The 25,268-nt window shown below is 38.8% G+C and overlaps 1 protein-coding gene across 3 annotated transcripts; it reads left to right on the top strand.

Moving 5' to 3' along the window:
- The first annotated feature begins 392 nt into the window (after nt 1-392).
- On the top strand, nt 393-24,333 carry LOC148033832 (zinc metalloproteinase-like protein). Of its 3 annotated transcripts, XR_015691385.1 has the most exons (11): nt 394-868; nt 19,063-19,278; nt 19,609-19,689; nt 19,829-19,915; nt 19,995-20,090; nt 20,173-20,226; nt 20,332-21,230; nt 21,676-21,748; nt 22,594-22,642; nt 24,026-24,065; nt 24,167-24,226. XR_015691385.1 is itself a non-coding variant. In XM_087681843.1 (10 exons), the coding sequence occupies exons 1-10, from the start codon at nt 602-604 to the stop codon at nt 24,307-24,309; spliced, it is 1,932 nt and encodes a 643-aa protein (XP_087537969.1). In that variant the 5' UTR covers nt 394-601; the 3' UTR covers nt 24,310-24,333. The 3 variants fall into 3 exon arrangements, 2 of the variants coding, with proteins under 2 accessions (XP_087537967.1, XP_087537969.1); XM_087681843.1 differs by lacking the exon at nt 21,676-21,748 and having other exon boundaries at nt 24,167-24,333; XM_087681841.1 differs by lacking the exons at nt 22,594-22,642; nt 24,026-24,065; nt 24,167-24,226 and adding an exon at nt 21,830-22,567 and having other exon boundaries at nt 393-868.
- The last annotated feature ends 935 nt before the right edge of the window (nt 24,334-25,268 follow it).

Here is a 25,268-nt window from a genome sequence, read left to right as displayed (position 1 = left end):
AGTGAAATAATACCCGAACGGGCGATGTCGGCATGGTAATGGGACATGTTTGCTAGTCTACCTCTCTCTTTGGTTTCTGATCAAGAGACTTATCAACAAGACAAGCCTTGAATACAAGGTATGACGTGGGTTGTTGACTTGTGTCCCTAAAAAACAGGGACTTGATAAAGTGCATCAAGCACCCTAAAAAATGAGGGTACTTTGTTAATGGTAGTAAGTTAGCACGATGTAGGAATCATCCAACTCCAACTAGTTCTGTCTGATGTGTGTGCGGCGGGCTGTTAGGGCGCCGTGTGAAGCGACTCCTAATGGAACCCACAGAACTTAAGTGACTTGTCGTACCTATATGGGGGCCCCACGAAGGCCTTGATAGAATTTAGAGTCACAAGGAAGTTGTGCGAGAAGCTTCCCAAGAGAAGAAAATCCAGAACACGTCGGTCGACGGGAGTCGGCAGGGCTCGATTTTTACTGTCAGAAATCGCCATAGCTAAAAATTCAAGGACAGCTTTCGATCCAGCGTTCGTATCAGAAGACCGTTAAAGCCAAGCTCTCAGAAGGCAGCGTCAGATCAATTGATCCTCTAGTTTTTGTTCCAATCGAAATGGAAGATCACCTACCCCTCCTGGACCAGGAGCCATCATCAGAGCAACCTGTGCAGCTATCATTCGCGTACCGTGGAAGCCCGTCCTTGCAGCTCTCGGCCTCACCGAACCGGACCTTGCGCCACCTCGGCGAGCAGCTTCATTCACATTTCGGTATCGTCCCCCACACGCTCCGCCTCCTCCTTCCCCACAAGGCTACCTCGGCCCTCTTGCCTTTCTCAGAGGAGCATGGACGCATCCCGATTGGGAACCTTGTCATCGCACAAGTAAGGATCTCTGGTCATAAAAAGACGGTTTTGAGCCTTGAACATAGATTATCGTCATCTGATATTCTCGGAAAACTGAGGCACAAGGATTAAATTTTCCGGATATTAGCCATTCAGTCAAATGGCAGGGTCGGTTTGACAAACAGTGGCTTAATCAGAGTCATTTTTCATGGTCGCTAGTTTATAAGACCTTTAGGTATGCAAAGGCTGTGAAATGGCTGCTGCGTCACTTAAAGCTTACAGAGTGACTTGTTTATGAAATACATGGGAGAAGAATCTGCCTATCTTTTTTACCAGATGCTTCTGTTCATCTTTGTCCATGCATGGTTATGAAGGCCATGCAGGATCAGATGTCCAACCGTCAGCAAATTGCCTGTGGATAAATGCTGGGGATAATGCCTCCTAGGTGTTGGTTAAATAAGTCAGTATTACAGTAAATGAGTTTGTCCCTTTCATTTAACTTGATTCATCAATCAACATAAGTGAGGATTTGGTTCAAAGAACAGTGGAAGACTTGAAGTCATCGTATATTAATTTGTTTATCAGTATAGAATGAAGCATAGTGAAGGAGCCTATATATTGAAATGGAACCACAGCCAGTTGTTAGACGATTAGTTCTCATTTGAGACAACAGGGTTCACATTTCTGCAGCTTAAATCAGTCCAATAACAGACTTCAAAGATGACTGATCTTCCTCTGCTAGATCAGCCAGCAAGAACCTAACATGACAGCAAACAAATACAATGCTCAAATTATAGAAGTGCTGGTATCTGTCTAAGCTCGCAATTGTAGAGCCTCTTTGACTCACCCTCAAGTCTTGGGTTAGCAACATGTGTGTACCTTACAACCCCATATTGCTTAGACGAGCATGCTGAGCTAGCCCAACATTGAGTTGTCCACTTTTGTAACTGACTTTAAAATTCCTATTTTCAAGTCTCTTCTACTTTTATCTTTAACCTACTCAACTCTTGGGCACCATCTAAATGTTTACTTATACTAGTTGCTTAGTGGTCAATGGATTCCGAATCCAGGTAAGGTGCCAACAGAATGAAAAATGGGCTTAATTATTTAATTAAAATAAACTTTAATCTTAGTATCCCTAGCTCTTGGTATGGTGACCATTGCACTAATAGTGAAGGATTTAACACTTGGGCATGTAGTAGTGAAGTATACAGGCTATGTGGTATAAGGACAGGGCAAAAGAAACAAGGTGCAATGTGAAACTTTCATGAATTGTAAGTTTGCACCTAAGGTTTATTGATCATTTGAAAGTTTTTACCCAATAAGTAGCTCACTTAAGTTATAAAGCAAGCCTTGAGTTTAAGTTTGGTATAGTGAGCAGCTTACTTATAATTAATAACCAAGTCATTAATTAGCCTTTCATAACGAGATTGAATTAATAAGCAGCTGTTACTCATTTGGAAAGTTGGTTTTGGCTATTGGAGATTGTCTTCTCTCTCATTTTGAGAAGCATAAGTTTGAAGATGGCCATTCTTTTGTTCTTTGCTGTAGAAATTGTGGAACATAAGTTGAAAGTGTATGGGCAGTTAGGACAGTAGTCAATCTTTCCCTCTTAGCATGGAAAATTCATTGGATAGCTTTGTAACTCCATTTATGGCAACTTGTAAGGTAGGAGGGCTTGATGAATTGAAGTGTCCATATGCATTTAACACTCTATAGTTTGTTGGAGGTAAATATTGAAGGTGACAAGGTCATTGAGTATAGAGAGTAACGGTGAGTAGTAGCCTAGTTGCATGTGCCCAGACAATTAGAAGACTGCTTTTGGTTCTATCTTGTAGAGGAGTGTTCGGCTAATCCACAAGGACCGACTTGAGGTTTTTAATAATTTAACTGTGGTTGCTAACATCATTATAGCATCGAGTTAAGAAAGCAACTTGTGTGTTCAATCAAACTTGAAGTGAATAAGCATTGCACTTCGTTCAATGACAGTGAGAAATGAGAAAGAGTAGAATGTTGATCTCTTTGTCCATAAGACAAAGTCTCTCACGAGCTATCATGAGTATGTGAAATTTTATTGCTTTACTTAGCATTAAATTAAAAAGTTAAATGTGCAAATGTGTATAAATGTGACTTGTACGTATAGGGTGCACACGAATTATTTCATAGTGTGTGACCTAGGACCTCGAGATATCACTTGGTGCCAAAGATAAAAGTTGTGATAAGTTATGAATGATATGTACTAGGTCATATCGAGTGTTAGAAATTGGCCTAGTACATTTAATTAGCCATCAATGTCAATGGTGACGCTAGGCAATTGGCATTAAACTAAGTAATTAATACTTGTTTCGAGCTAACAAGTGCTCAAGATCACTTGGGTGATAAATCGTCCTAGCCAATTTAATTTTTGGTTGGTTAGATTATTTTTTGGACATATAAATAATTATTAAACTAATTTTTAAAATTTATGTATTGAAAATTAATTTAATAGATTGGATAATGCTGAAAATATAGTTTAGAAGGCAACCACTTGGCAAAACTTGCCCATGCAAGTTTGGGAAAGTTGAACTGGGGCTGAAAGGAGAAGGAAATGTGATCTCGTTTTTGCGTTTTGGAGTTGTTGGAAAGAGAGGTTAGACTATTGTTGCTTACTTTTGGGACCATTTCTTAGCCATTGGAGACCATTTGCGTAAAGGTGGTTGCATATTCTTGACTAGGGAAAGCTGGTGATCATGGTTGATGCCATAGTCACTAGGGTCGATACATTTTATCCTTGCAACAGTGGAGGACAATGCATTTGCATAATATCCCTATCACTAATGAAGATCTGTCGCAAAGCAGCACTGCATATGCTTAGGCGACCAAGCATAAAAAAATTATAAGCAAATTGTGTTTCCGAGTACTTCAAGAGAATCTTCTTGGACCTCTTGTGAAACTCAACACGCATAAATTGGTGGTTCAACACAAATGTCACCATAGCATTTGCTTTCTCAATCACAAACTCAATCCTGCCCATCCCGAGACGTGTTCTTGTGTGATGAGGAGATGCATGGGAATGCCCATGTTTTGGGTTGTGTTGGGGTTTGGTCTTGCGTCCAAGTCGGGTCCGCAGTGTCTTGACCCCATGTCCCCTATGTCAGAGTGCAGCAATGCGGAAGCGTAGGACAAAAACTGAGAGAGAGTGAGCACACAGAGAGACAGAGAGAAGGAGACAGTGTAAACGCAGAAAATCTGCAGTGTAGTATGTTGCATAAGATTGCAGAAATATACGGGGGCAGAGGAAATATCTGTCGTGTGTCTTCGACTTGATGACCTCGATCTCCGTCAGCCCGAGCACAGTCTGTCTCAGCCAACAGATCTCAAGATCAGAATCTAAATCATTGAATAATGACAAAATAAGTGTGCACCAGGGGTTGGCTATTTATAGCTAGGAAAAATAGCAATCACAGCAGCAGGTCGGCTACATTAAATGCAGTTGACTGCACCTAAAGTAATGCAGAATCTGTTTGACTACTCATAAAAGTGGCGCCTATACTTGTTGTGCCACATGGCACCTATACGCTGCCTGCTGTCCGACTGTTGACGTGTCCTCTGCCGTACGACTGTCCAAGAAATGACTAACACCCTATGCCCGCTTTAGATATGGTTGATGCACTCTCTCTTGAAGATTATATCCGTTGATACTCCCTTTGTTGTTGGTGAATCCATTTGGGACTGGAAAACTAGGTCAACAACTCAATTTCATTAAAATTTAGCAACAAATGTCTAAAATTTCTCTCTCTATAGTATTCTCTCTTTTTCTCTAGCCATTTTCTAGTTTGCTCCAAGTTTTACAGCAATCCAGCCATTGGAGGTGGGGATTTTGGTGAATCTTTATTGTACACCTTGATTTACATGAGAAATCAAGGTTTGACAACCACCTCAAGAAGCGTGCCCAAATTTAAAGGCTTCAAACTTTGAATTTTCAGAGTTAAAATTGTTGTATTTCAAGAGGATTTAAGAGGGAAACTAACCAACATTGAATTTGGAACTAAATTATTTCCCAAGAAGTGCAGGCGAAGGTCAATCCCCTAGCAAATCAAGGGGCAAATTGATTTGAAGGCTTGCTAGTCATTTATGACAGCAAGAGGCACTTGGCTTAGTGGAGGTGGTTGAAGAATCTCAGTTGTACTCCATCCATTTGCAATATGAACTAAAGAAATACTGCAAGGGGCGCCAAGTTTTGGGACCAATATGTTGTCCAATGTCCAAGATTAAGTGGTAACATTTGCATTTTCAGTTTATGTGAATTTTAGACTTGCTGTAATTGGTGTTAAATTAGGTTAGTATCACCCTATCTAAGGGAGAGACTGGTTTTATGGTTCCATTGTTTGGATAGTATAAAATCCCTTTACTTGGTGGGCCAAAGGCACTTGATTGAAGATTAGAAGTCTTGCTCAAGTGTTGAAATTGTGTTCAGCTGAGCAATTATAGTAAGTATGTCATCTTAAAATGAGATGGTATCAAGCAGTGATGATGCATCTCATTCTGAAAATGCATATAATGAAGGGGAAAATGCAATGCCTAATCTTGGAAGAGGCTTATAGTATGGATGGCAACTAGAAAATGTGGTGGTTGATCAAGAAGCAGGTCCTACAAGGCCATAAGATGTTAATGACCAGTTTAAGGCTCGATTGAAGGTAGCAATTGATTTTTTTGTTCACTTGGCCAAAGGTCTAATGTTTGAGAGATTTTTGAATTCTTCCAAAAAGGATAGCAAGGGGAAGAATAAGATGTCATATTCAAAGGCCATTGGGTAGCAAGAAGCTTCCAAAGGATAGCCATTGCAGCCTAAAGATGTATCCAAGGTTGGGGATGAGCAAAAGCAAATGGTACTAGCGAGTTTGGATATCCAAATGCAAGGCCATATTAGTATGCCAATCCAATGGGTTTTGGATAGCGGGGCATGTAGGCAATGATGGGACAACGAGGATACTTTGGTGGTAGCACTATTTTCCATGCTATGGTGAGTCAAGGACCACATATGGGAATGTATGGCACAACTCCTTATAGTATGCAGCAACCAATGCATAGTGTGCAAGGCCCAATATATCTGGGTATGGCTGGTAATATGTATAATCCTATGTATGGCATTATTGGCATGATACATGGGGCACAAGGTGGCACGTTTGGTAATGCATCTGTATCCCCAAATGCTTATGGGGCTCAAGGAATGAGCATTGGTTATGTGAATACCTCTTTTGGTGTTGGTTATGGTGCAAATACAACAAATGCATCCTTTTTGCAGTAGCTAGTGTATGACAACTTGACTTTTGAAGGGGCGACAAAAGATTATGATGAGGGTGAAAAGGAGGTGAAGTTTGAGTCCTTCAGTGGTGCACAAGATAGGATGAAAGTCTTTGACTTTTATTCAGCAATTTAATGCAGCCTATTCAAGGGGGAACTTTATCGAATTCTCTTAAGATTTGGAAGGTAGCCTCTTTCTTGAAGGGGAATTGCATTGAAGTGGTGGTCCACACTCTTAATGCAAGGTAGAGCACTATCAACATGGGTACAACTCAAGCAAATGTTTGCATTGAATTGGTTGACCGATACATTTGAGGTGGACATCATGACAACTTGGAACAAACTTGATGCAATGCAATGTAAGAACTTGGAATAGCATAATAAGAAGTTTTGGGATGCCTTGTTGCTAATAACTTCTTATCGTCTAGTTTCTCTTCATGAGCAAGTGAAAAAATATATATGTGGGCTGTCCAAGTGTCAAGGAGAGGACTGGAGAGAGAGAGAGAGAGAGAGAGAGAGAGAGAGAGAGAGAAGCTTGCTGTAACGAGAGAAGTGTAGAAGAGAGAGAGAGAGAGTAACGAGGAGAGAGAAAGATTAGAAACGGAGAGAGAAAGACTGAAAGAGAAGAGAAGCCATAGAAGCTCTGAACAAGGAGGTGAGGTGAGAGACAGTAATGTATTAATGTTCCAAAAAGATGTGAAAAATTACACGTCTCTCCCTTTTATATCTATGTTAGTGTGACATAGTAATATTATTATTTTTACACTAAACATCTCTTCTTCCCAGCTTCTTATAATCTATCTCATCCCAAAGGTTTTTGCCCTCATAAACAAACTTACAAAAGTTGTAAAGGATGGATGAAATAGAGTATTACTTTGTTTTCAGCTATACAAGTAGGGAAATGAATGAATGATTGAAGACATATGGATTGAAATGAAGGAATGAAAGTAAGCCTTAGCTAAATACATGATCAAGAGTGCTTCAGAAGTGTAGTCTTCAAGAAATAGACTCAAAATGAAGAAGACAACTTGCTGTAAGAACAAACCCTATTGAACCAAATCTGCCATAACTTATGGTAGAAGTGTCCAAATGAAACGTGCCACATGTCAAAACGTAGCTTTTGAAGAGTACTTTGACCCTATGTAGGTGGCATAATTCTAAAAAGTGGGCATAATAAAAATTGTTCTAAAACAGTTTGCTGTCAGGACCCTATCTACACTATAATTGGCTCTACAATAATTATGCTTCAGCCATCAATGAATCCTGTAGGTAAGGAAACTCATCTAGAATAGAATCGGGTTTCCAAGAAGCTTCTTCAGGTGGCAAACCTCTCCATTTAATTAGATATTCAATGATAGAGCAAGAACGAAGCTTCTTCTCATGCTGACCTATGATAGCCTCAGGGATGTATTGAATAAGACCTTATTCATCAATAGGTGGCAACTCATCAACTGTATCAATAGGAGCACCATAGAAAGGCTTGAGTTGACTAACATGGAATACATTATGAATCTTAGTGGAAGAGGGTAGTTCCAATCTATATGACAAGTCTCCAATGCGCTTCAGGATCTTGTAGGGTTTATAAAACCTATGAGCAAGCTTGTTATTGGATCCATCCTTTAAGGTAGAATAATGAGACTTGGGCACTTTCAACAAAACTAAATCTCCTTCTTGGAACTCTAAGGGTCGTCTCTTTTTATCTGTATATATCTTCATCTGAACTTGAGCTTTTCTAAGATTCATCTTACACTATTGAAGAAGAATCTATAATTTTTTTCAATTTTTCTTTTCCACGAGGATTAATTTTCTCATTGAAAATGACTGTGGGTAAAGGTATCTTATAACCATACATAGCCTCAAAGGGTGAAACTCCAATGCTAGTATGAGTGGAGTTATTGTAAGCAAACTCAGCCAAGTGTAACCAAGAATCCCATGAATTCTACACATCATGACAGAAATGACGAATATAAGTCTCCAACCACTTGTTTACCCTTTTTGTTTGTCCATCAATTTGTGGATGATAGGTTGTAGAAGGAGCCAATTTAGTGTCTATGGATGTGATTATTGCCTGCTAAAAGTTTACTCATGAACTTTTAAATCTTTGTCATGAACAATCAACTGCGGTAATTTTCTATATAATCTAAAAATCAGCTTCATAAATTGACTAGCCACTTGTGAAGTAGTAAACTGGGTCTTGGTTGGAATGAAATGGACTGCCTTGGTGAGTCTATTCATCACCACATATATACTATTCCATCCCTTTTTGGTAGTAGGTAAGCCAGTAATGAAGTCCATGGTAATGTGCGTCCATTTGCCCATAGGAATAGGTAATGGCTGCAACAAACCACCTGGCTTATGGATGCTGTCCTTATTCTACTGACAAGGCATGTACTTCATGACAAAATCTTTAACATCTTTCTACAGTTCTTTTCAATAAAAGCTTTTCCTGATCTTATCATAGGTTTTAAAAACTCCAAGGTGTCCAAACTAAAGGCAGAGAATGCAACTTCTTCATAATTTTCTATGTAAAAGAAGTAGAGGGAATAACAATCTTGCCATTTAACCAGATTAGGCCATTTTTAAGCTGATAATGTGAGTTTTTCTCCGTGAGGCCTTGTTGTAATTTTTGAAAAACATGGCTTGAGCTCTTCATGCAAAAGATAGGCTTCCTGTAATTCTTCAATCTAGTCACTATGTAGCTTAGTCATAGCTGAAACTTTACATGCCTATATACGAGAAAGAGAACTAGCCACTACATTGTCTTTGCCCCTTGTATGAGCGATGCCAAAATTATAATTTTGCAGTGTAGCTACCAACTTACGCTACTTAGGAGTAATATTGGACTTGAGTGAAGAAATACTTTTGGACCTTGTGATCACTTTGAACTCTAAAGTGGTTACTATACAAATAATGGTGCCATTTTTTTATCGCATATAAGATAGATAATATCTCTTGGTCATAGACATTCATAGCCATTTCCTTATCTGTAAGCTTGTGACTTTCAAAGGCAATCACTCTATGCTCCTGTAACAAAATAGCTCTTATGCCCTGGCCACTGGCATTACACTGTATGGTAAACTCCTTAAAAAAATCTGGCATACTAGAATAGGGGCAGAAGTAAGGAGTTTCTTTAATTGGTTGAAGTTACTATCTATAAGTGTATCCCAAAAGAAAGCTTCCTTCTTCAACCTGTCAGTCAAAGAAGCTACAAAAGCTGCATAATGCTTAATGAATTAGCGATAAAATGAGGATAAACCAAGAAATCCTCTCAGTGAAGTATTGGTAGTAGGTGTTGGCCAATCTCTTAACACACTACACCTTCTTGGGGTTAGTCTGGATCTCTTTTTTACTGATAATAAGTCCCAAGTACTCCACCTCAGTTTGCATGAAAGAGCATTTCTTCTCCTTAGCAAAGAGACTGATGCCTCAATACATCAAAACCTTCCTCATATGTGATAAATGGTCTTAAAGAGTCTTGCTGTAATCAAAATGTCATCAAAGAAGACCAGGACAAACTAGAGGAGGAAAGGCTGCAAAATCTTGTTCATCAGACTCTGAAAGGTTATTGGAGCATTAGTAAGCCCAAATGGCATCACTAGAAAATGGTATAGCCCTTGATTAGTTTTAAAGGCAGTCTTGATTTAATCACCCTCTCACATACGGATCTGATGATACCCTGACCTCAAGTCAACCTTTGTAAAGAATCTAACCCCCTTGAGCTCATCAAGCAAATCATCAATTCTAGGTATTGGGTACCTGTTCTTCATTGCGATCTTGTTTGGATCCCCGTAATCAATTCACATCTTGAAAGATCCATCTTTCTTATTCACTAACAAGACCGAAGATACATAAGGTGAAGAACTGGGTTCAATGAATCCCATTTTAAGAAGCTCCTTGATTTGCTTGGCTACTTCTTCACTCTCACACTTAGACAATCTATAGGGTGGCTTATTAATTGGCTTTGAGTTGGGCTCCAAATCAATAGGGTGATCTACTGCTCTCTTAGAAGTTAGGAGGTAATGAAGTAGATACTTCAAACAAGTCTTTGTACTCCTCAAGAGGCTTCCAAAGCTGGATGATTTACTGAATTTTTGAACTAAATTTCAACCTCTTTATTTAGGTGCAAAATAAAAATCTGTGAGCGTCTCTTGTACTCCTTGAGTTATTGAATGGTGATAAGCTGAAAATCTTATTTACTAGAGATTCTTTATAAATAGATGAGCTGTCCATCAAAGATAAACTCCATATACGGCTGTGAGAAATCCATAGTAATTTTACCCAATGTCATCAACCAATCACACCCGAGTACATCTATGGGTTCCATTTTCAAAGTTATCAGGTTTACCTTTGCTTCATAATTTTCAGCCAGCTGTAAAGAAACTTGTGGGCATATAAGTGCTGATTTCTTCTTCATCATTGGCTATTTGAACTCTTATAGGCTGCTATAAATCAATGGAAATACAATTCAATTTATCCACAATGGACTTACTCACAAAATTGTGTACTGCCACTATCTATCAATATAAACACATCCTTCCCATGAATATCACCCTTCCTAGAAAGTGTATTAGGGCTCTTAGAACCTGTCCAAGCATCCATGGAAATGGAACAATTAGTGGCAGCAAGCGGCTTATCATGAGTTCCTCCGAGATCAAAAGAAATGTTACCATCCGGATCAAAAGAAAAGTGTCAATAGAATCATAAAAATGTTCTTGCTCAACTTTCTCCTCAACATCCTCATTTTCAGTGGTAGTTACAAATGCATTGACCTCATCAGTGTTATCCTTTGAATCTTCAAAGACTAACATAGTATGAACCTTGGCTTTTGCATTTTTGCATACACACTTTGTTGCATGATCAGCTATATACTTTTCTCCACATTTGAAGTATAAGCCCTTTTCTTTACTTTCTTTATAGAGGTCCATAGGAATAGACTTTGGATTCATATTGATTGAAGTAGATCTAAACTTGCTGTCCCCTTGTTTAAATTCCACTCTTGGAATTTGCTGTCCTAAAATTGCTTTGAGGTCTTGAAGCATTGAACGATAGATAAGTTGAGTGTTGGCACTCTCAGGCTCCCACTTGGTGCATGATTGCTGCCATAAACATTGGCAACTTGTCCTTGTTTAAAAAAAGTCCTTGGTTGTCCATAACTAGGCTGAAATGAAGATTCCCTTCTATACTTTCTTTCATAATGTTCCGCAAGCTCAATACCTTTGAAAAGATTGGTAGGGTTTTGTGCCATAATATCAATTGCTAATAAAGAAGGTTCTAAACCATATATATACTTGTGAAGTTTAGCTTCATCACTAATGCTCTCTACATACATGGTAAGGTTGAGGAATTGGTTTGTATAATCCTGTACACTAAGGCCTCTTTGCTCTAATCCATACCATTTTTGTCTCAATTTCTCTTTTGCAAGAGGAGACAAAGACTTCAGCCATAAGTGTCTTGAATGCATCCCAATTCTTTACAAGTATGTTTTCTTTCTTAATGTATCTCCACCAAGTATGCGCAAATCCTTCCAAATGTCAAGATGCAAAATGAATTTTCATATCATCAGTTCTAGGGAATATATCAAAATAGGATTCTAATTTTGAAATTTAACCTCTAGATCAGATGGTGAAGATGATTGCCCATTGTACTTTGCCAAAATAATCTTATCCTTCAACTCCCTTTTATGAAAGGGTTGCTGTTCCAAAATAAACAACTCATGATTAGTAGGCATTGAACCTCCAAAATAAGATGGTACTCTTCCAATAGGTGGCTGAGAACTAGTGCGAAACCTTTTTAATGGCAGAGGACCTTTAGGAAATTCAGCCCATAAGCTTGAGAATTAGCACCATTCAAACTACCCAAATAGTCATCATGCCTTTGTGAAGTCTCATCTACTTCATATTGACTATTGGCAATGCCCCTTTATCCAATGATATGACCTTGACAATTTTGATTAAGTGGCTGAAGTGGGACTGAAGGTTTACTGCTTGAATGAGCTTTCTCTTTAGCTTTCTTGGTTCCCATGTACATTTGCATCCATTGGGAGAATTGAGTCATTATTTGAGCATTGGATTCTACTATTTTGTCAATTGAAGTCTTCGTTTGGGTAGTGGAATCCACGGACTTCTCAATGAAAGACTTTTTTTGATTAGTAGACAATACTATCTGTTCCACTTTAGATAATAGCTCCATATGCCTTTGAGCATGCTTATTCTCATGTTTATACATGGTATTATTAAGTGCTATTTTTCCTTGCATTTGAGGTTATTCAAAGCTCTCTTGAGGTTTATTTTTCAATATAGAATCTTTGCTTTGCTGACCATACTCATCCTGGGCCTTAATCTTTCCCTTATGACCTGCCATAGTAGTGTAGTTCTACAATACTCCCTGTCAGAAAATTGGCTATAACTTGAGCTAGGAAGCTCCGATTCCTAAGCTTTTTGATTCAAATAGGAGTCAGTGATGCCTTCTTCAAGATGAGCTATAATAGGTTTAGAATAAAAAAAATTGCAATTCAATCTCTAAGGTTGAACTGTCCAGGCCTGCACCTTGTTTTAACTTGTAAATACCCTGTTTCCACTTGTGAGAGCAAAATTGTAGTGCCTAATGGCTACCAAACCCTATAGGAAGTTGGATAGGACTTTTGGGCAACCTGTAGTACTTGCATCTATACTTCAATGATGAAGATGGTATATATAATAACCTGTATATACCTTGCAGTGTCTTGTAAATCCCGTGTTTCACCCTGTTTGGATCTTCAAGGTACTTGAGTCTTTGAAAGTGCTTAAATCTTCAATTCTCCACTCGTTGTATTTGTGTGAGGGATAAAACGGTAGAATAGGCTTCCTATATGGGCTTTGAATCACTAGGAGGTGGGCAAAGTTCCCCCCCGGGTCGGTTGGTTGTACCCCTTCAAAATCTTTAATAGTGGGGGAGAGTCATCTCTCTATTGTCCCACTATCTCCCCTGGCATCCACCTTTTTCCTTGGTGGGAATATCAACATGGTAGTGGCACACTACTCTAATCAATCACATGATATACATTATTGAATTTTTTTTTTCCAGCCCTTTACATGAAATGCAAGAGAATTGAAATGTGGTGAACAGCTGCATGCCACATGGCATTGCATGTCCGCCTTGCATAGCATGCCCAAAATTGTGTCCAACTGTTGGTGGCTGCACAATACTGATGCCTGACTTGATCTAGAACAAAATGCAACTACCTAAATTGCCCTATACATGCCTATGCCTGTCATGGGGATGACCGTATCTCTAACACAAATCTAGTCCCTCACATTGCACGCTACTAACAATGCATAATTTATGCAAAAACTCTGTTTCAAACCAATCTAATTTGCTTTAGGAAGGCTCAACCCTAGTCATGTATCAATTCTAGTGCTTTGTCTTGACCTTTGCATATTCAATTCACTATCAATTTGAGCAAATTCAAGCCTGCACTTGCTGCAACGGCAAATCATCATTCACTCCATATTGGACCAAATTTAAGCTCAAGGTTTGGTTTATAACATAAGTGAGTTGCTTACTAGGTGAAACTTTCAAATAAGCATTGAACCTAAGGTGCAAACTTTCAATTAATGAAAATTTCACATTGCACTTTGTTTCTTTTGCCCTATCCTTGTACCACATAGCTGGTACACTTGTCCACTTCAGGCCAAGATGTCAATGCTTCACTATCGGTGCAATAGTCACCCTGTCGAGAGCTAGGGATATTAGAATTAGAGTTCATTTTAATTAAATTGTTAAGCCCATTCTCATTCTGGTGACATACCCTTCGCCTCGCCTCTCCCCCCCCCCCCCCCCCCCCCGGCCCTTGAAACATTGCAAGCGACTCTATTTGCACTAGTTAAGATCAAGAATGACATACAAAATGACCAATACATCCACCAAGCATGCTACCATTACTATATGTATTCTCAATGTACAAATATCTAGACATGGTTCCAAGTAACTAAATACATTAATGTTACTCCAAGTGTCTATACATGGTTTAAAGTAACCAAGCATGTAGATGTTACTCCATATATTGCCCATGTAGAATCATACAAGTTGATAGTCACTATGCTACTAAACAATGAATCACAACTGTAGATCTCAGTGGCTATTAAAACACAAGTGTCTGCAACCTTAATCATAGTAAGTCTCAAAGCTCACTATCTACTAAGATAAAAGGGTGCAACAAACCCAATAGCTTTGTCCTAGAGATGCAGCTTTTTTATAAAAACATTCATCTCTTGTCTCAAAGTTGGCTAAAGAAAGTCTTAAACACTCTCTATAGCATCAGTACATCCATAATTTACAACTGTAGACCATAACTTTTTTCATACAAAAAATGACTATACCTTTTGAAAAATCCATTCCATTTAGCTATCAAACTCAACATAACATATGTTTCATCTACAAGAGATCCAAATACAACAAGATGCCACAACAAGAGGTTCATTCCCATATCAATTGTATATCATCCTCAAAGCTCACACCTACGATTAGCTGTGCGAATATGTAAAAATAGCCAATCAACATATGCAAAAGCCCTCTTCATAGGTTAATGAATGTAAGATCATGAACACAAGAGCTCTAGAAAGTTGTAACCAACTAGAAAACGATAAGTCATGTCATGCAATTATTTGGCTTCCCTCCACTTTCTTGAAAGCCTGAATCTTTCCCACGTAGCAATGCATCAACTATAGCAACAATCTCTATGAGCTAAGATATGATAGACAACGGATTTGATGCAAAATCCCTAATTTCCTTGGTGTAAGAAGCTGGGAAGAAGAGATGTTTAGTGTAGAAATAATAGTATTACCATGCCACACTGACACAGGTATAAAAAGGAGAGAGATGTAATTTTTCACATCTTTTTGGAACATTAATACATTAATGTCTCTCACCTCGCCTCCTTGTTCACAGCTTCTATGGCTTCTTTTCTCTTTCAATCTTTCTCTCTCCTTTTCTAGTATTTCTCTCTTCTCGTCATTCTCTTTCTCTCTTCTGCACTTCTCTCATTACAACAAGTTTTTCTTTCTTTCTCTGTCTAATTTTCTCCTTGACAAGTGGTACCGGAGCTTTGGTCTTTGATCCATTTTTCTCCTCTTTTTATTCATATTCAGTTCTAATTTTCATCATTAAAACCAATTTCAAGCAAGTACTACAGGTACAAAGACATGGACAGTGACTAGGAGTGACTTGCAAGACATCTACATTTGGAAGAAGACTAAATCTGGAGATCTTTATAGGGGTGGAAGGACAAAATAACAAGTCGTTATCAAAATTTCATGGAATTTTGAAGGTAACATGATCAAATAGGAGTTAACCGGACTTGGAAGAGAAACAAATTATAGTTATTTTTTAAAAAAGAGCTTATTCTTATTCTTCATGTCTGAGATCTCCATGGAAACTTCAACCCTTCAACCTCATCTTTCTCCATGAATCTTGCTTCTCTTCAAGAATGGATGGTATAGAAAGTTTCTAGGGATCAAACTCTACAGATTGCATACCATTTTGACCAATTGAGATGATGCCACGTGGAGTAGACAGCAGCCCAAAATTTGCATTGATTTTTCAGCCTGTTCTTCATGATTTCTTCATCTCCTAGACAGCAATGATGCTTCTAATCCATCATTAGCGCAATATACTTGAAGTCTTTGATGTCAGGGCTCTCAAATGAAGCTTTATTGCTCATTCTTTTGCTCTCTTGAAACCCTAATTGTGCAGTGCATGAACAGCCATGAAAGCTTCAGCTTAAGCTTCAATTTCTCTTCAATTTCTTAAAAATTCATAATCATTTCAACCCTTCGATTCATTTCAATAAAGATTCTTAAAGAAATTGCAAGGATTGAGCACGAATAGCCAAAGATTGAAGTTCAAGAGCTTCTATGGAGTCCAAATTTGGGGGAAATGAGTTTAATGCTTCAATCTCAAGCTTCTAAAGCTTCAAGTTTGCTTCTAAGCATTAAATGCACAAGGATTGAAGATTATTTCAGCAGCATTGGGCAATCAAAGGCTCTATCAAGCATTTAGGGATCATTCAAGCCTTCATCAAACTAACAAAAGTATTCCTCTTCAATTCTTAATCTCTCTCATTCGTCCAATTACTGAGCTTTATCCAATTGATTGAGAAATTGAAGAATTGTAAAATTTTCATCAAATCTCACTCAATCATTGCTTAAACTAGCCCACTTATGGAATGCATTGTTTACTTGATTCATATTGGATTTAATCAATGAATTAGAAGCTCTTAACTAAAGTTTCAAAATTACATTCAATCCAATTGATTAAAGCCCAATTGATTGATAAGATTGCTTACTCTAATCCATTGATTTACTGATGATTGTTTATTCATGGCAAAAATATATCATAATCAATTGCAAAAGAGTAAGTCAACAGTGAGTCACTACATGGTAAGACCCTCTTCTTGTGCAGTCAGTTCGTTTTAGCTGCAATTTGCCATATTTGGCAGTAGTCAGCCAGTTTTGGCTGGCCAACCTGGTCATTTTTATACTGCATTTGCTGCCTATCTAGGCAGTTCAGCCCATTGGTTACATTCATTCAGTTTTTTGTAGGTGAGATAGGTAGCTCCATCTGATGATACTCTAACAGCCCATTGTACAAATTCTTCTTCAGTCATCAGCATTCATACTTTGCAATCTTTTGTATGCTATACTCTCTCTCTCTCTCTCTCTGTGCGCCCCAAAAAAGTAAAATGTTCATGTTTTTTCTTTTTAGTCATCATACATGTCTGCTTTGCTATACTTTGCCAATTTGCACATCCAATACACTTTTGAAAGTCAATTGGATTGAGAAGAATATGTATTGAAATGCATTACACTTGTTAGAAAGTGAATGGATAGATTTGTTGTGCACTTGGTTAAGGTTGGTGATAGCAATAGAGGACACCATGCTAGAAACAAGTTTGGGCTGATTCCAGAGTAAGGTACATGGGAATCACTGGCATAAAAACAATGCTAATTTGTGATAGCAAGCCGCTTGTGATTTGTGTAAGCTTTGAATAATGATAAAGAGATACCAAAAGAAGTGCCTCCCTTTGCGGCATATCGTGTGTTGCCTATTGTGCAAGAGCATTCTAGCTCTCTTGTTTAGGGAATATTTTGTTTATTTGTTGATTTATTTCACATATACGCAAATTATTTAATGATCAGGTTCTTAGATCAGATCTACAGGTTAGTTTCAATAGATCTAGTTAAACCTAAGGCATGGGGATAGAATACTTTCCCACTTAAGAATTGCCCCACTTTATCCCTTTGGAATGATTTTGAGACTATAAATTGCTTGTCGAGTAGCCTCCACTATATCTACCAGTCTTTCCAAAGTTCGGAATTTCTTTCTAATATTATCAGCTACATCAAGTTGTTCCTTTAAATATCTGACTCCAAACATTTGTGAATAGTTCATTCTAGCCTAGGCTTTATTTTCTAGTCTTTTTTGTGATTTCGAATATTCCATGGATCATAATGCATGGAATATATAACACTTAAGTCTTAGGCAATCGGCATAGTTCCTTATGTTTTAGGCATTGCCAGAATCATACACGTGGTCTCAAGGTGTTTTGTTCTGGTTGGCAGAAAACATTGCTCCATGTTGAGCTATCTCTATGCTTTTCTTTGCAAACTTTAGCATGTCTGACATATTTCACAAAAGAAAATCTATGGCTAGTGGCAATGTTACCCCTTGGGGCCCAAGGGCAATTAGTGGTTTTGGCTGATAGCCTTTGTCATGAATGCATGCTGTCTTAAGACGCACATGCTACTGTTCTAGGCAAAACTCAATCTACATTTTCCAGTAATATTAACTTTTGAAAACATATGTCCTAATCATGTCTTCCACTGTTTGCTTTCCCGTATTAGATTGTCCATATTTTTGGATTACTCTTGAGAGGAGTTACACAGTTGAGTTTCCAACTTTTGGAAACCAGTCTGCAAGGATTGTGCTGCACGAATCTGTCTCTCAATTTGTTTTTACAATAGGCAGAGCTTATGCAATTGGTAGAGCTTACACAAGTACTCAGAAACAATTGAGCGAATACAGGATTCTTTACAGGAGTGGACTTAGTACAAGTAAACCTGGGTCCTGAACATCTTTGTTAGTGGCTGGTTGGTGATGCATATTGCATCACAATACCTATAACTCCGATCCCTATTGTGAAATCCATAGATAGACTGCCATTTGTTTGCTGGGCTTTGTAGTTAGAGTAAGGGCTTGCCTGTCTTGTGTTTCTCAGCTCTTGGGACTCTGCATAGGCTAATTTGATACCATTGTGGACTAGTAGACTATGTTGCTGTTCTTAACACTTTCAGAGGACCTGTCAATTATTTGTAGTCGTGAAGGCCTTGCTAGTTCAAGTTAATGTTGCACGCAAGCACAAAGTCTGGCAGAATCTAGCTTTAGTTCAATAGGTAGTAATCATCAAGTTTGCTTAAATGAAGCACTTCCTGAAATTCAGTTGTCCTCAGTGCGCATTAACCTTCACCAATTGTGATGTGTTTGTTTCATTCAAATGCATCAGTTTAGGAAATATCAAAACTGCATGTTACTGCTGACTTTACTATCCTTCAAGATTGTGTATGATACATCTGTGTGATCCAGCCTGCTGTTCTGTGATAGTGTGCTAAGTTAAAGACCATTACATAATTTGCCAACAACATAATAGCACTGCGCACAAGCTGGAAGCTTGAATTGTCTGTTCATATTTGTGCAAAGACAGTTTGAATCTTGATTGCTTCAAATTAAATATTAATGTGTCATTTACGTCTCTCTAGAAAAGCAAGTTTCCTTGACGAGGGAAAACTAAGTGTCTTTTGTGTGACTCGTCACATTTAACTTGTTGATTGCTATTGTAATTGTCTGCTTAGACAGTGGTAGCTGATAAGACTGCTCACAGTGTTGGTCTGTATGCTTGCTAATTTTAAACTTATTAGGGGCGAATTATAAGGATAATGGGTGCACTGCCTGGAGAGATCAAGGAAGTATCTCAAGAAACTGGACAGAATTATGAGAGAGGAATTCTTGGATTTTCAGATGAGGACAGAAGGGCCAGGCAACGGCTAGCTGTTGGCTCGGCTGGTACTGGAAAGTTACCACAAGGCAGTTACATATTTTGTGATTTTCGAACTTTGCAACTATCTGGCATTGTGGTAATATCTTCTACACATCTTCTCCATTTATTTTCTTTTTTCGTTCTTTCAAGTTTGTGAAAATATATCTAGTGATGCATGGTCTTTTGACAAATGTTTTCAGATGTGGTCTGATCTTCTGTAATCATGTTATTAAAATAGTGTTGAAATTAAGTTACCTGGTTATGTTTTGAACTTGAGCTACCTCACAAGCTATTGCTAAACCTGTTTTCTGTATTTAAGTTTGCTGAATGGATATGGCCACCAGATTGATCTTCACCATTTGTCACACTTCCTGTACTTGGATTATTGTAAAATCCTGATTTTACTCTCTGCCTGAGATTTATGCAGCTGCATCCCCCTGCCGAAGAAGCTTTAAAGATCATGCATAGGCTTGCAAGTGATCGTGGAATAGTCGCAATTATGAATAAGGTAGGTGGATGTTTTTGTTACTGGACATCATGACTTGGTATAAAGCAGGTTGTTCTTTTGCAAGTAACCACACACAGTATCATTAAGTGTACAAGCCAGCAGGATGCTTATGTTTTTTCTTATCTTGGTTTGAGGTCAGCATCGGTGGAGGGTTGGAGTGATGACTGAAATGGCCCCAGTTGGGTATGTTGGAATCAGCCCAAAATGCATTCTAGGCTATAATAAGGTAAGTCAAGGTTTAGCACATGATGTTTGTTGTTTTTTGTACAAGTTCTTAATACTCAATACCGAGTCATGTTTCACAGAATCACGGAGAAGAAATTTCCTTACGCCTTCGGACAGATGATCTGAAAGGTTTCAGGAAGTATGAGAGTATCAAGAAGACCCTACTTCATGAATTGGTAAATCTCTAGAGCCTGTTATAGTCATTCGCCTTTTCATGTCAGTAAACATTGTCTCAACTGTGGACGTAACATTGTGCAGGCCCACATGGTTCATTCAGAACATGATGCAAATTTTCATGCTTTGGATAAACAGGTAGCTTTTGCATGCTGCCAGTAGCATTTAGTTCTTTTGGATGTATTACAAGTCAGTCTCTGTTTATGCAAGTCACTCGTGATACTACTGTTTGTTAATATGCAGTTAAATGAAGAAGCTATATCTTTGGACTGGACAAGGTCTCAAGGCCATACATGGGGTGGCATGAAAGTCTATGATGGAGAGGAACTGATCGATGTTGGAGGTGTACAAACAGTACATGGACACAAAGTTGGAGGAAGTAAAGAACGCTATGAGCTTGGTGCACGCCCTGCAGCTGCACTGGCTGCTCTTCAACGTCTGTCACAGAGCACTGAAAACCTGCAACATGATAGTACAATGCCAGCACAAGATAATAATATCATGTCCCCTGAAATAGAAGTTATTGCTCAAGGGTTTCAGATTGATACTGAGAGTGAGGCTACAGACTTTAGTAAACATGAACCTGATCCTGATGATTCCAGAGAAGTGGATGAGAAAATGTTGGTATCTGACCCTGATTTGCTGAACGGCACTTTGTTTCCTGGAAAGTTGGAATATGAAGTTTTGAATTCCAATGTAGAATCAGGTGTACATTATAGTGAAAGGGAATGTATTGCTTATGATGTTACACGTCAAGAGCAAGTAGTAGAGATGGAACATGAGCCTACCTTCAAAGGATGGAGCAGCATCCGGACACATCATTCCAACAATGATAATACGGCAGTTATTGAGCCAGAGTCAGAGACATATGTAAAGCAAGATTTAAATATCCAAACAAACAGCAATGTTGGTGTTGAGGCTGTAGAAGCTTCAGCTGCACCAGAAACTGGCAACAGTTTGCCTACTTTCGAAATCAAGGCTGCAGTCTCTGAGCTCATTCCAGAAGAATCAGGATTAAAGGCATTGCAGCTTCACACTGAAACAGTCTGCAAGCGACTACAGGATGCAGTCAACAAGCTTAAAACAGAGGCGACACCTGCAGAGGCTTCAGCAGCAGTTCAGACTTTGTTTAACATTCTTAGGTAGACTTTTCTCCGATTAAACTGTTCATCCTTTGTTTAACTTTCATAGGTAGACATTCTTCAGTTCAAACTTTGTAGTGTGTATTTCTGTGATAGCAAGCGTAAGTTTACTTGACTCAGCTTTCAGCTCTTCCTGTTTCCAGATTTGAGTGTTCTTGTTTTACAAGTTAGGGAAGGATTTAGTGAATTTGAGTGTAGCCTCTTAAACTCTGGGTCAGCTTCACCAACAATTTGAAGAGCAAAAGGGAATAATATGGTGCAGCTTGTTGCATATCTTGGAGTCAGTTTGACCTTTCTGTATCTTCCTTGCTTTATGTAGAGCGGATATTCTGATGGCAAACTAAGTAGAGTTGATAAGGCTGCACATGATTGTAAAGTGGGATTAGAATTTTTTTCATAAACTCTTGCCTTCTAATGTGTACTGGTGAGATCTGCTTGTATATAGATGGAATCTGGGGCTTGCAATGCTGAATAAGGAGAATGTTATACAGAAATGTCGGACCCACAACTACCCTGAGGTGAATTTGGGCCTAAGTAACTCCTGCAGAGTGTAAGGGATATAACTAACTCTTGCTGACTGCCAGTTTCTTTTCCTGTAGATGCTGGTGTCAGATGCATCTGTGAAAGAGCTGCTAGATTTTACCAAAATTCTCTTCAATGCTGCATTCCAATGTAATATTTCTGCTATACCTGTGAGCAGGTCAGCAGGAGTAAAAGGAAGCATTAGATGCATGAGTAATTTGTCAAGGATCACTGGAGACAGGATTTTCAGGCCTCTTGTTGATGCCACTATTACACTTTACAAACCCTTTGCCTACCAATGCATGGTTGCCCACATGGGATGGTTCATTCCATTGGGCTTGTCTGTAGTGGATGGCTTTTTATTAGTCTGTTAAATGCAGCCTGGCTGCAATGCTAGTTGCAGACAGTCGAGAAAAATTTCAAGAATCAAGTGCCCAATTGTTATGACCCATGACCTTTAATGACAGTCTGTAGGGTGCACCTGGCTGCTATGCTGCTCTCAAATAGTTAAGAAAGAATACAAGGATCAAGTGCCCAATTGTCATCACCCATGATCTGGAACAGGAACCAGTAATCTTGGTTTATGTGCAGTTGATTTTGATGTAATCAACCAGATTCAATGCTTGTTCCGATATATATGTTCTTATTCTGATCTTACAAGTCTTTCTTTAGGTTTTCAGTCTTGACTTTTAACTCAATCATTCAGTTATACTCTGATCAGATTCTCTCTCTCTCTCTCTCTCTCTCTCTCTCGTTATGGTGTAATGGTGCAGTGGACAGTGCATCTGGAAGGAATTTAAGTTGTTTGTGGACTCTTAACACTTTTTCTGCTTCTTATCAGGAATCTTAAGGAATACCCGAATGAGGCCAAGTTCAAGCGCTTACGAAAGGCAAGTGAAAGCACCCATCATTTGAACTTTTCTTGATGTTTACATGCACATGCATCCAGTCAAGTTGAAGCTGCCAATGCTAGACGTTTTTAAGAAAATATCACAAACTGAGCAGATGCGAAGGCTATTTTGTTGTGTTACTTATTGTACAAGCTACTACTCTCCATTATTGGATAAGGATGTTGACTTTTTGATTGAAGATAGCATCAACATGTAAGGTCATGGTTTTGTGCATGCTTTGATACACAGCTGTCTTGAGGCTTTTGGGTTAGTAAAATCCAGTTAAGTGGAATGCGGCATGTCTTTGAGATTCTAGAAGGTAAGTAGAAGATGCAGAATTGGTTGTGGAATACGAGTTGCATAGCTAGTTCATGCACTCAAATATTAACCAATCTATTATCCTGGCCTTTTTTAATCTAGGAGGCTCTCAAAGAGAGAGATTTTGGTTTCCCCTCCCCCCCCGCTCCCCCGAAGGATTCCAGCAAAGTTGTTGATAATGGTGGATAGTGCGAGGAGTGATGTGTTTGGGCATGTTAGGCAGACAATGAAAAAGAATTGCAAGCAAAGGGTCTAGAGTGTCTTTAAGGACGTGGCTTAGTCATGATTTAGCCTTAATCCAGTATTAGGTACAGTGGCTCCTGCAAGTAGGCCAAGTGGCAAGTGGTTGGAGATACTCTGATCCAGTACATTCTCTCCAGCTTTCTTCTCAAGGAGGTGCTTGATGGTGTGGCAGAGCTGGTAATTTAAACTTGAGCTCCCTTCTTGATGGTTGGTCAAACAGACTGATCTATGATTTCTTTGCAATACCCCCCTGGAGGGTAGGTTTGGCTTTGAGGTGTATGAACTTTGGAAAGTTGGGTGAATGATAAGAGTGCCATGAATGATAGGGTGTCCGCTCTTACTAGATCACAGGTGGTTGGCCTCTTTGGAACAAATTGTGTAGTACAGGGGGTCATGGATTAGTTATGGGGTTCTCTCTTTCTGAAAAGCTCTGCTCATTTCTTTGCCAGGGGGTCATGGATTAGTTATGGGGTTCTCTCTTTCTGAAAAGCTCTGCTCATTTCTTTGCCCTTGTGTCTACACAAGTCTTTGAGATGGTGAGGGGAAGTTAAAGTGGGGGTAAAAGGAAGACTTTACAGGTGTAAAGTTAGTTCACCTGTCTACTGTTATAGTTTTGTTTGATGGTGGTTTTGGTACTTGCATTCCTGTTGTCTACAGTCGGCGGGCAATTTGGTTTCTCTTTCATTTTGTCAAACCAACCCCTTCAGGGGTGGGACAGGTGTCCTGTTAAAATTGTATCAACTCTTGTGCAATGAAAGTGCCTCTTGTTCAAAGTGTTGAAAGCTTTAGTCCCGTTTTAAACTTCTTTTTGTGGCTTTACAGACAAATCCAGCATTCCAAAGCCGAATTGCAAAATTCACAGGTATGTTATGACTTTTCAAAAGAACATTTTTTGAGAACTACAATTTCTATCCGCACTTAATTTTTAGTTGAGTGTGTGTTTGTTTTCTTTATGGGATTCAGGTGCCATGGAAGTACTCCAAGCTGTAGGATTCTCAGACAGCTCACACAATGCTGGTGAAGGAAATGACTTCCTTGTGCTCACAAGAAATGATCCTGTTCTACTTTGGCTTGCACAGACAACTTTGGAATCATGTATAGCCTGATGGATCTATATATATATATATATACCTGCACTGTGCTGTAATACGATATATGCTCTGCAAATGTGTTACCATAAATTTGGAGTCTGGACAGTTTGTACGCCCTCCATCTGACTACAGGTTCCTGCCCTTGTTTGAGCTGAAGACCACCTATTCTTGCTTTCAAACCAAGTAGTTTTCTGTCAATGGTGCCAGATATGGTAGAGAGCTGTACTAATTTACTGACTTCTGAGGACAGTCCCAGCTGCAAGTGGTGCTGCATTCCATCGAAGGGTGGACAGAATTTGTATATTTGATTTGTTGTATAAATATTTCAAGACCTGTTTTAGAAGTCCATTGCATGTCCTAGAGGTTGTGCACCTAAACTCTGGAGTACCAACTCAACATGTGGTGCTTGATATTTCCAAAACATTTGTGGGGCTGCCTTCTTGTGAGGAGGTATATACGTGTGTGGTATTTGTGCATTAGAGATGAAAAAGCGCTTAAGACCAATCTTTAGCTTTTTAATGCCGTTGTCACTTGTATAAAGTACAAGGGAACCTAGCCTTAGTTGCAACATATGCATAAGAGAGCTATATGATGGTTGGAGTCCCATTGAAAGCATTTGACATTGATCGTGGGGATGCTACACAACAAAGTACTTCATGTCCCTTCATTGCAACATATGCGTAAGAGAGTTGTATAATGATTGAAGCCCCATTAAAAGTATTTTAGTGACATTGATATTAGGGGTGTCACACTTGGTATTAATTCTACTTGAGACAATATGAGTAGATATGAATTCACGACTTTTAATAGTGGAGACTTTGATTAAGTTGGTTTCATTTCTACATGGCCTATGAGGTGCTCTATGATTTATGTTCGCATGACTAGTAGTATAATTCCACAAACAACTAGTGGAGAGGGGTATGATTGATCATGTTGGCATGTAGGATTATCTACATAGTTTTGGACTCATGGCT

This window comes from Lygodium microphyllum, chromosome 7, assembly GCF_053477565.2.
Source record: "Lygodium microphyllum isolate KBCC chromosome 7, Lygodium_microphyllum_v1.1.10, whole genome shotgun sequence".
In the NCBI taxonomy this organism is placed as follows: Eukaryota; Viridiplantae; Streptophyta; class Polypodiopsida; order Schizaeales; family Lygodiaceae; genus Lygodium; species Lygodium microphyllum.
The sequence above is the reverse complement of the archived record's forward strand: the minus strand, read 5'-3'. Positions and strand labels throughout refer to the sequence as shown.

Coding starts and splice junctions, on each gene's coding strand:
- LOC148033832 (XM_087681841.1), top strand. CDS start 602: ATGGAAGATCACCTACCCCTCCTGGACCAGGAGCCATCATCAGAGCAA. Junction 19,916..19,994: donor GCATTCTAGGCTATAATAAG/GTAAGTCAAGGT, acceptor CATGTTTCACAG/AATCACGGAGAAGAAATTTC. Junction 20,091..20,172: donor AGACCCTACTTCATGAATTG/GTAAATCTCTAG, acceptor AACATTGTGCAG/GCCCACATGGTTCATTCAGA.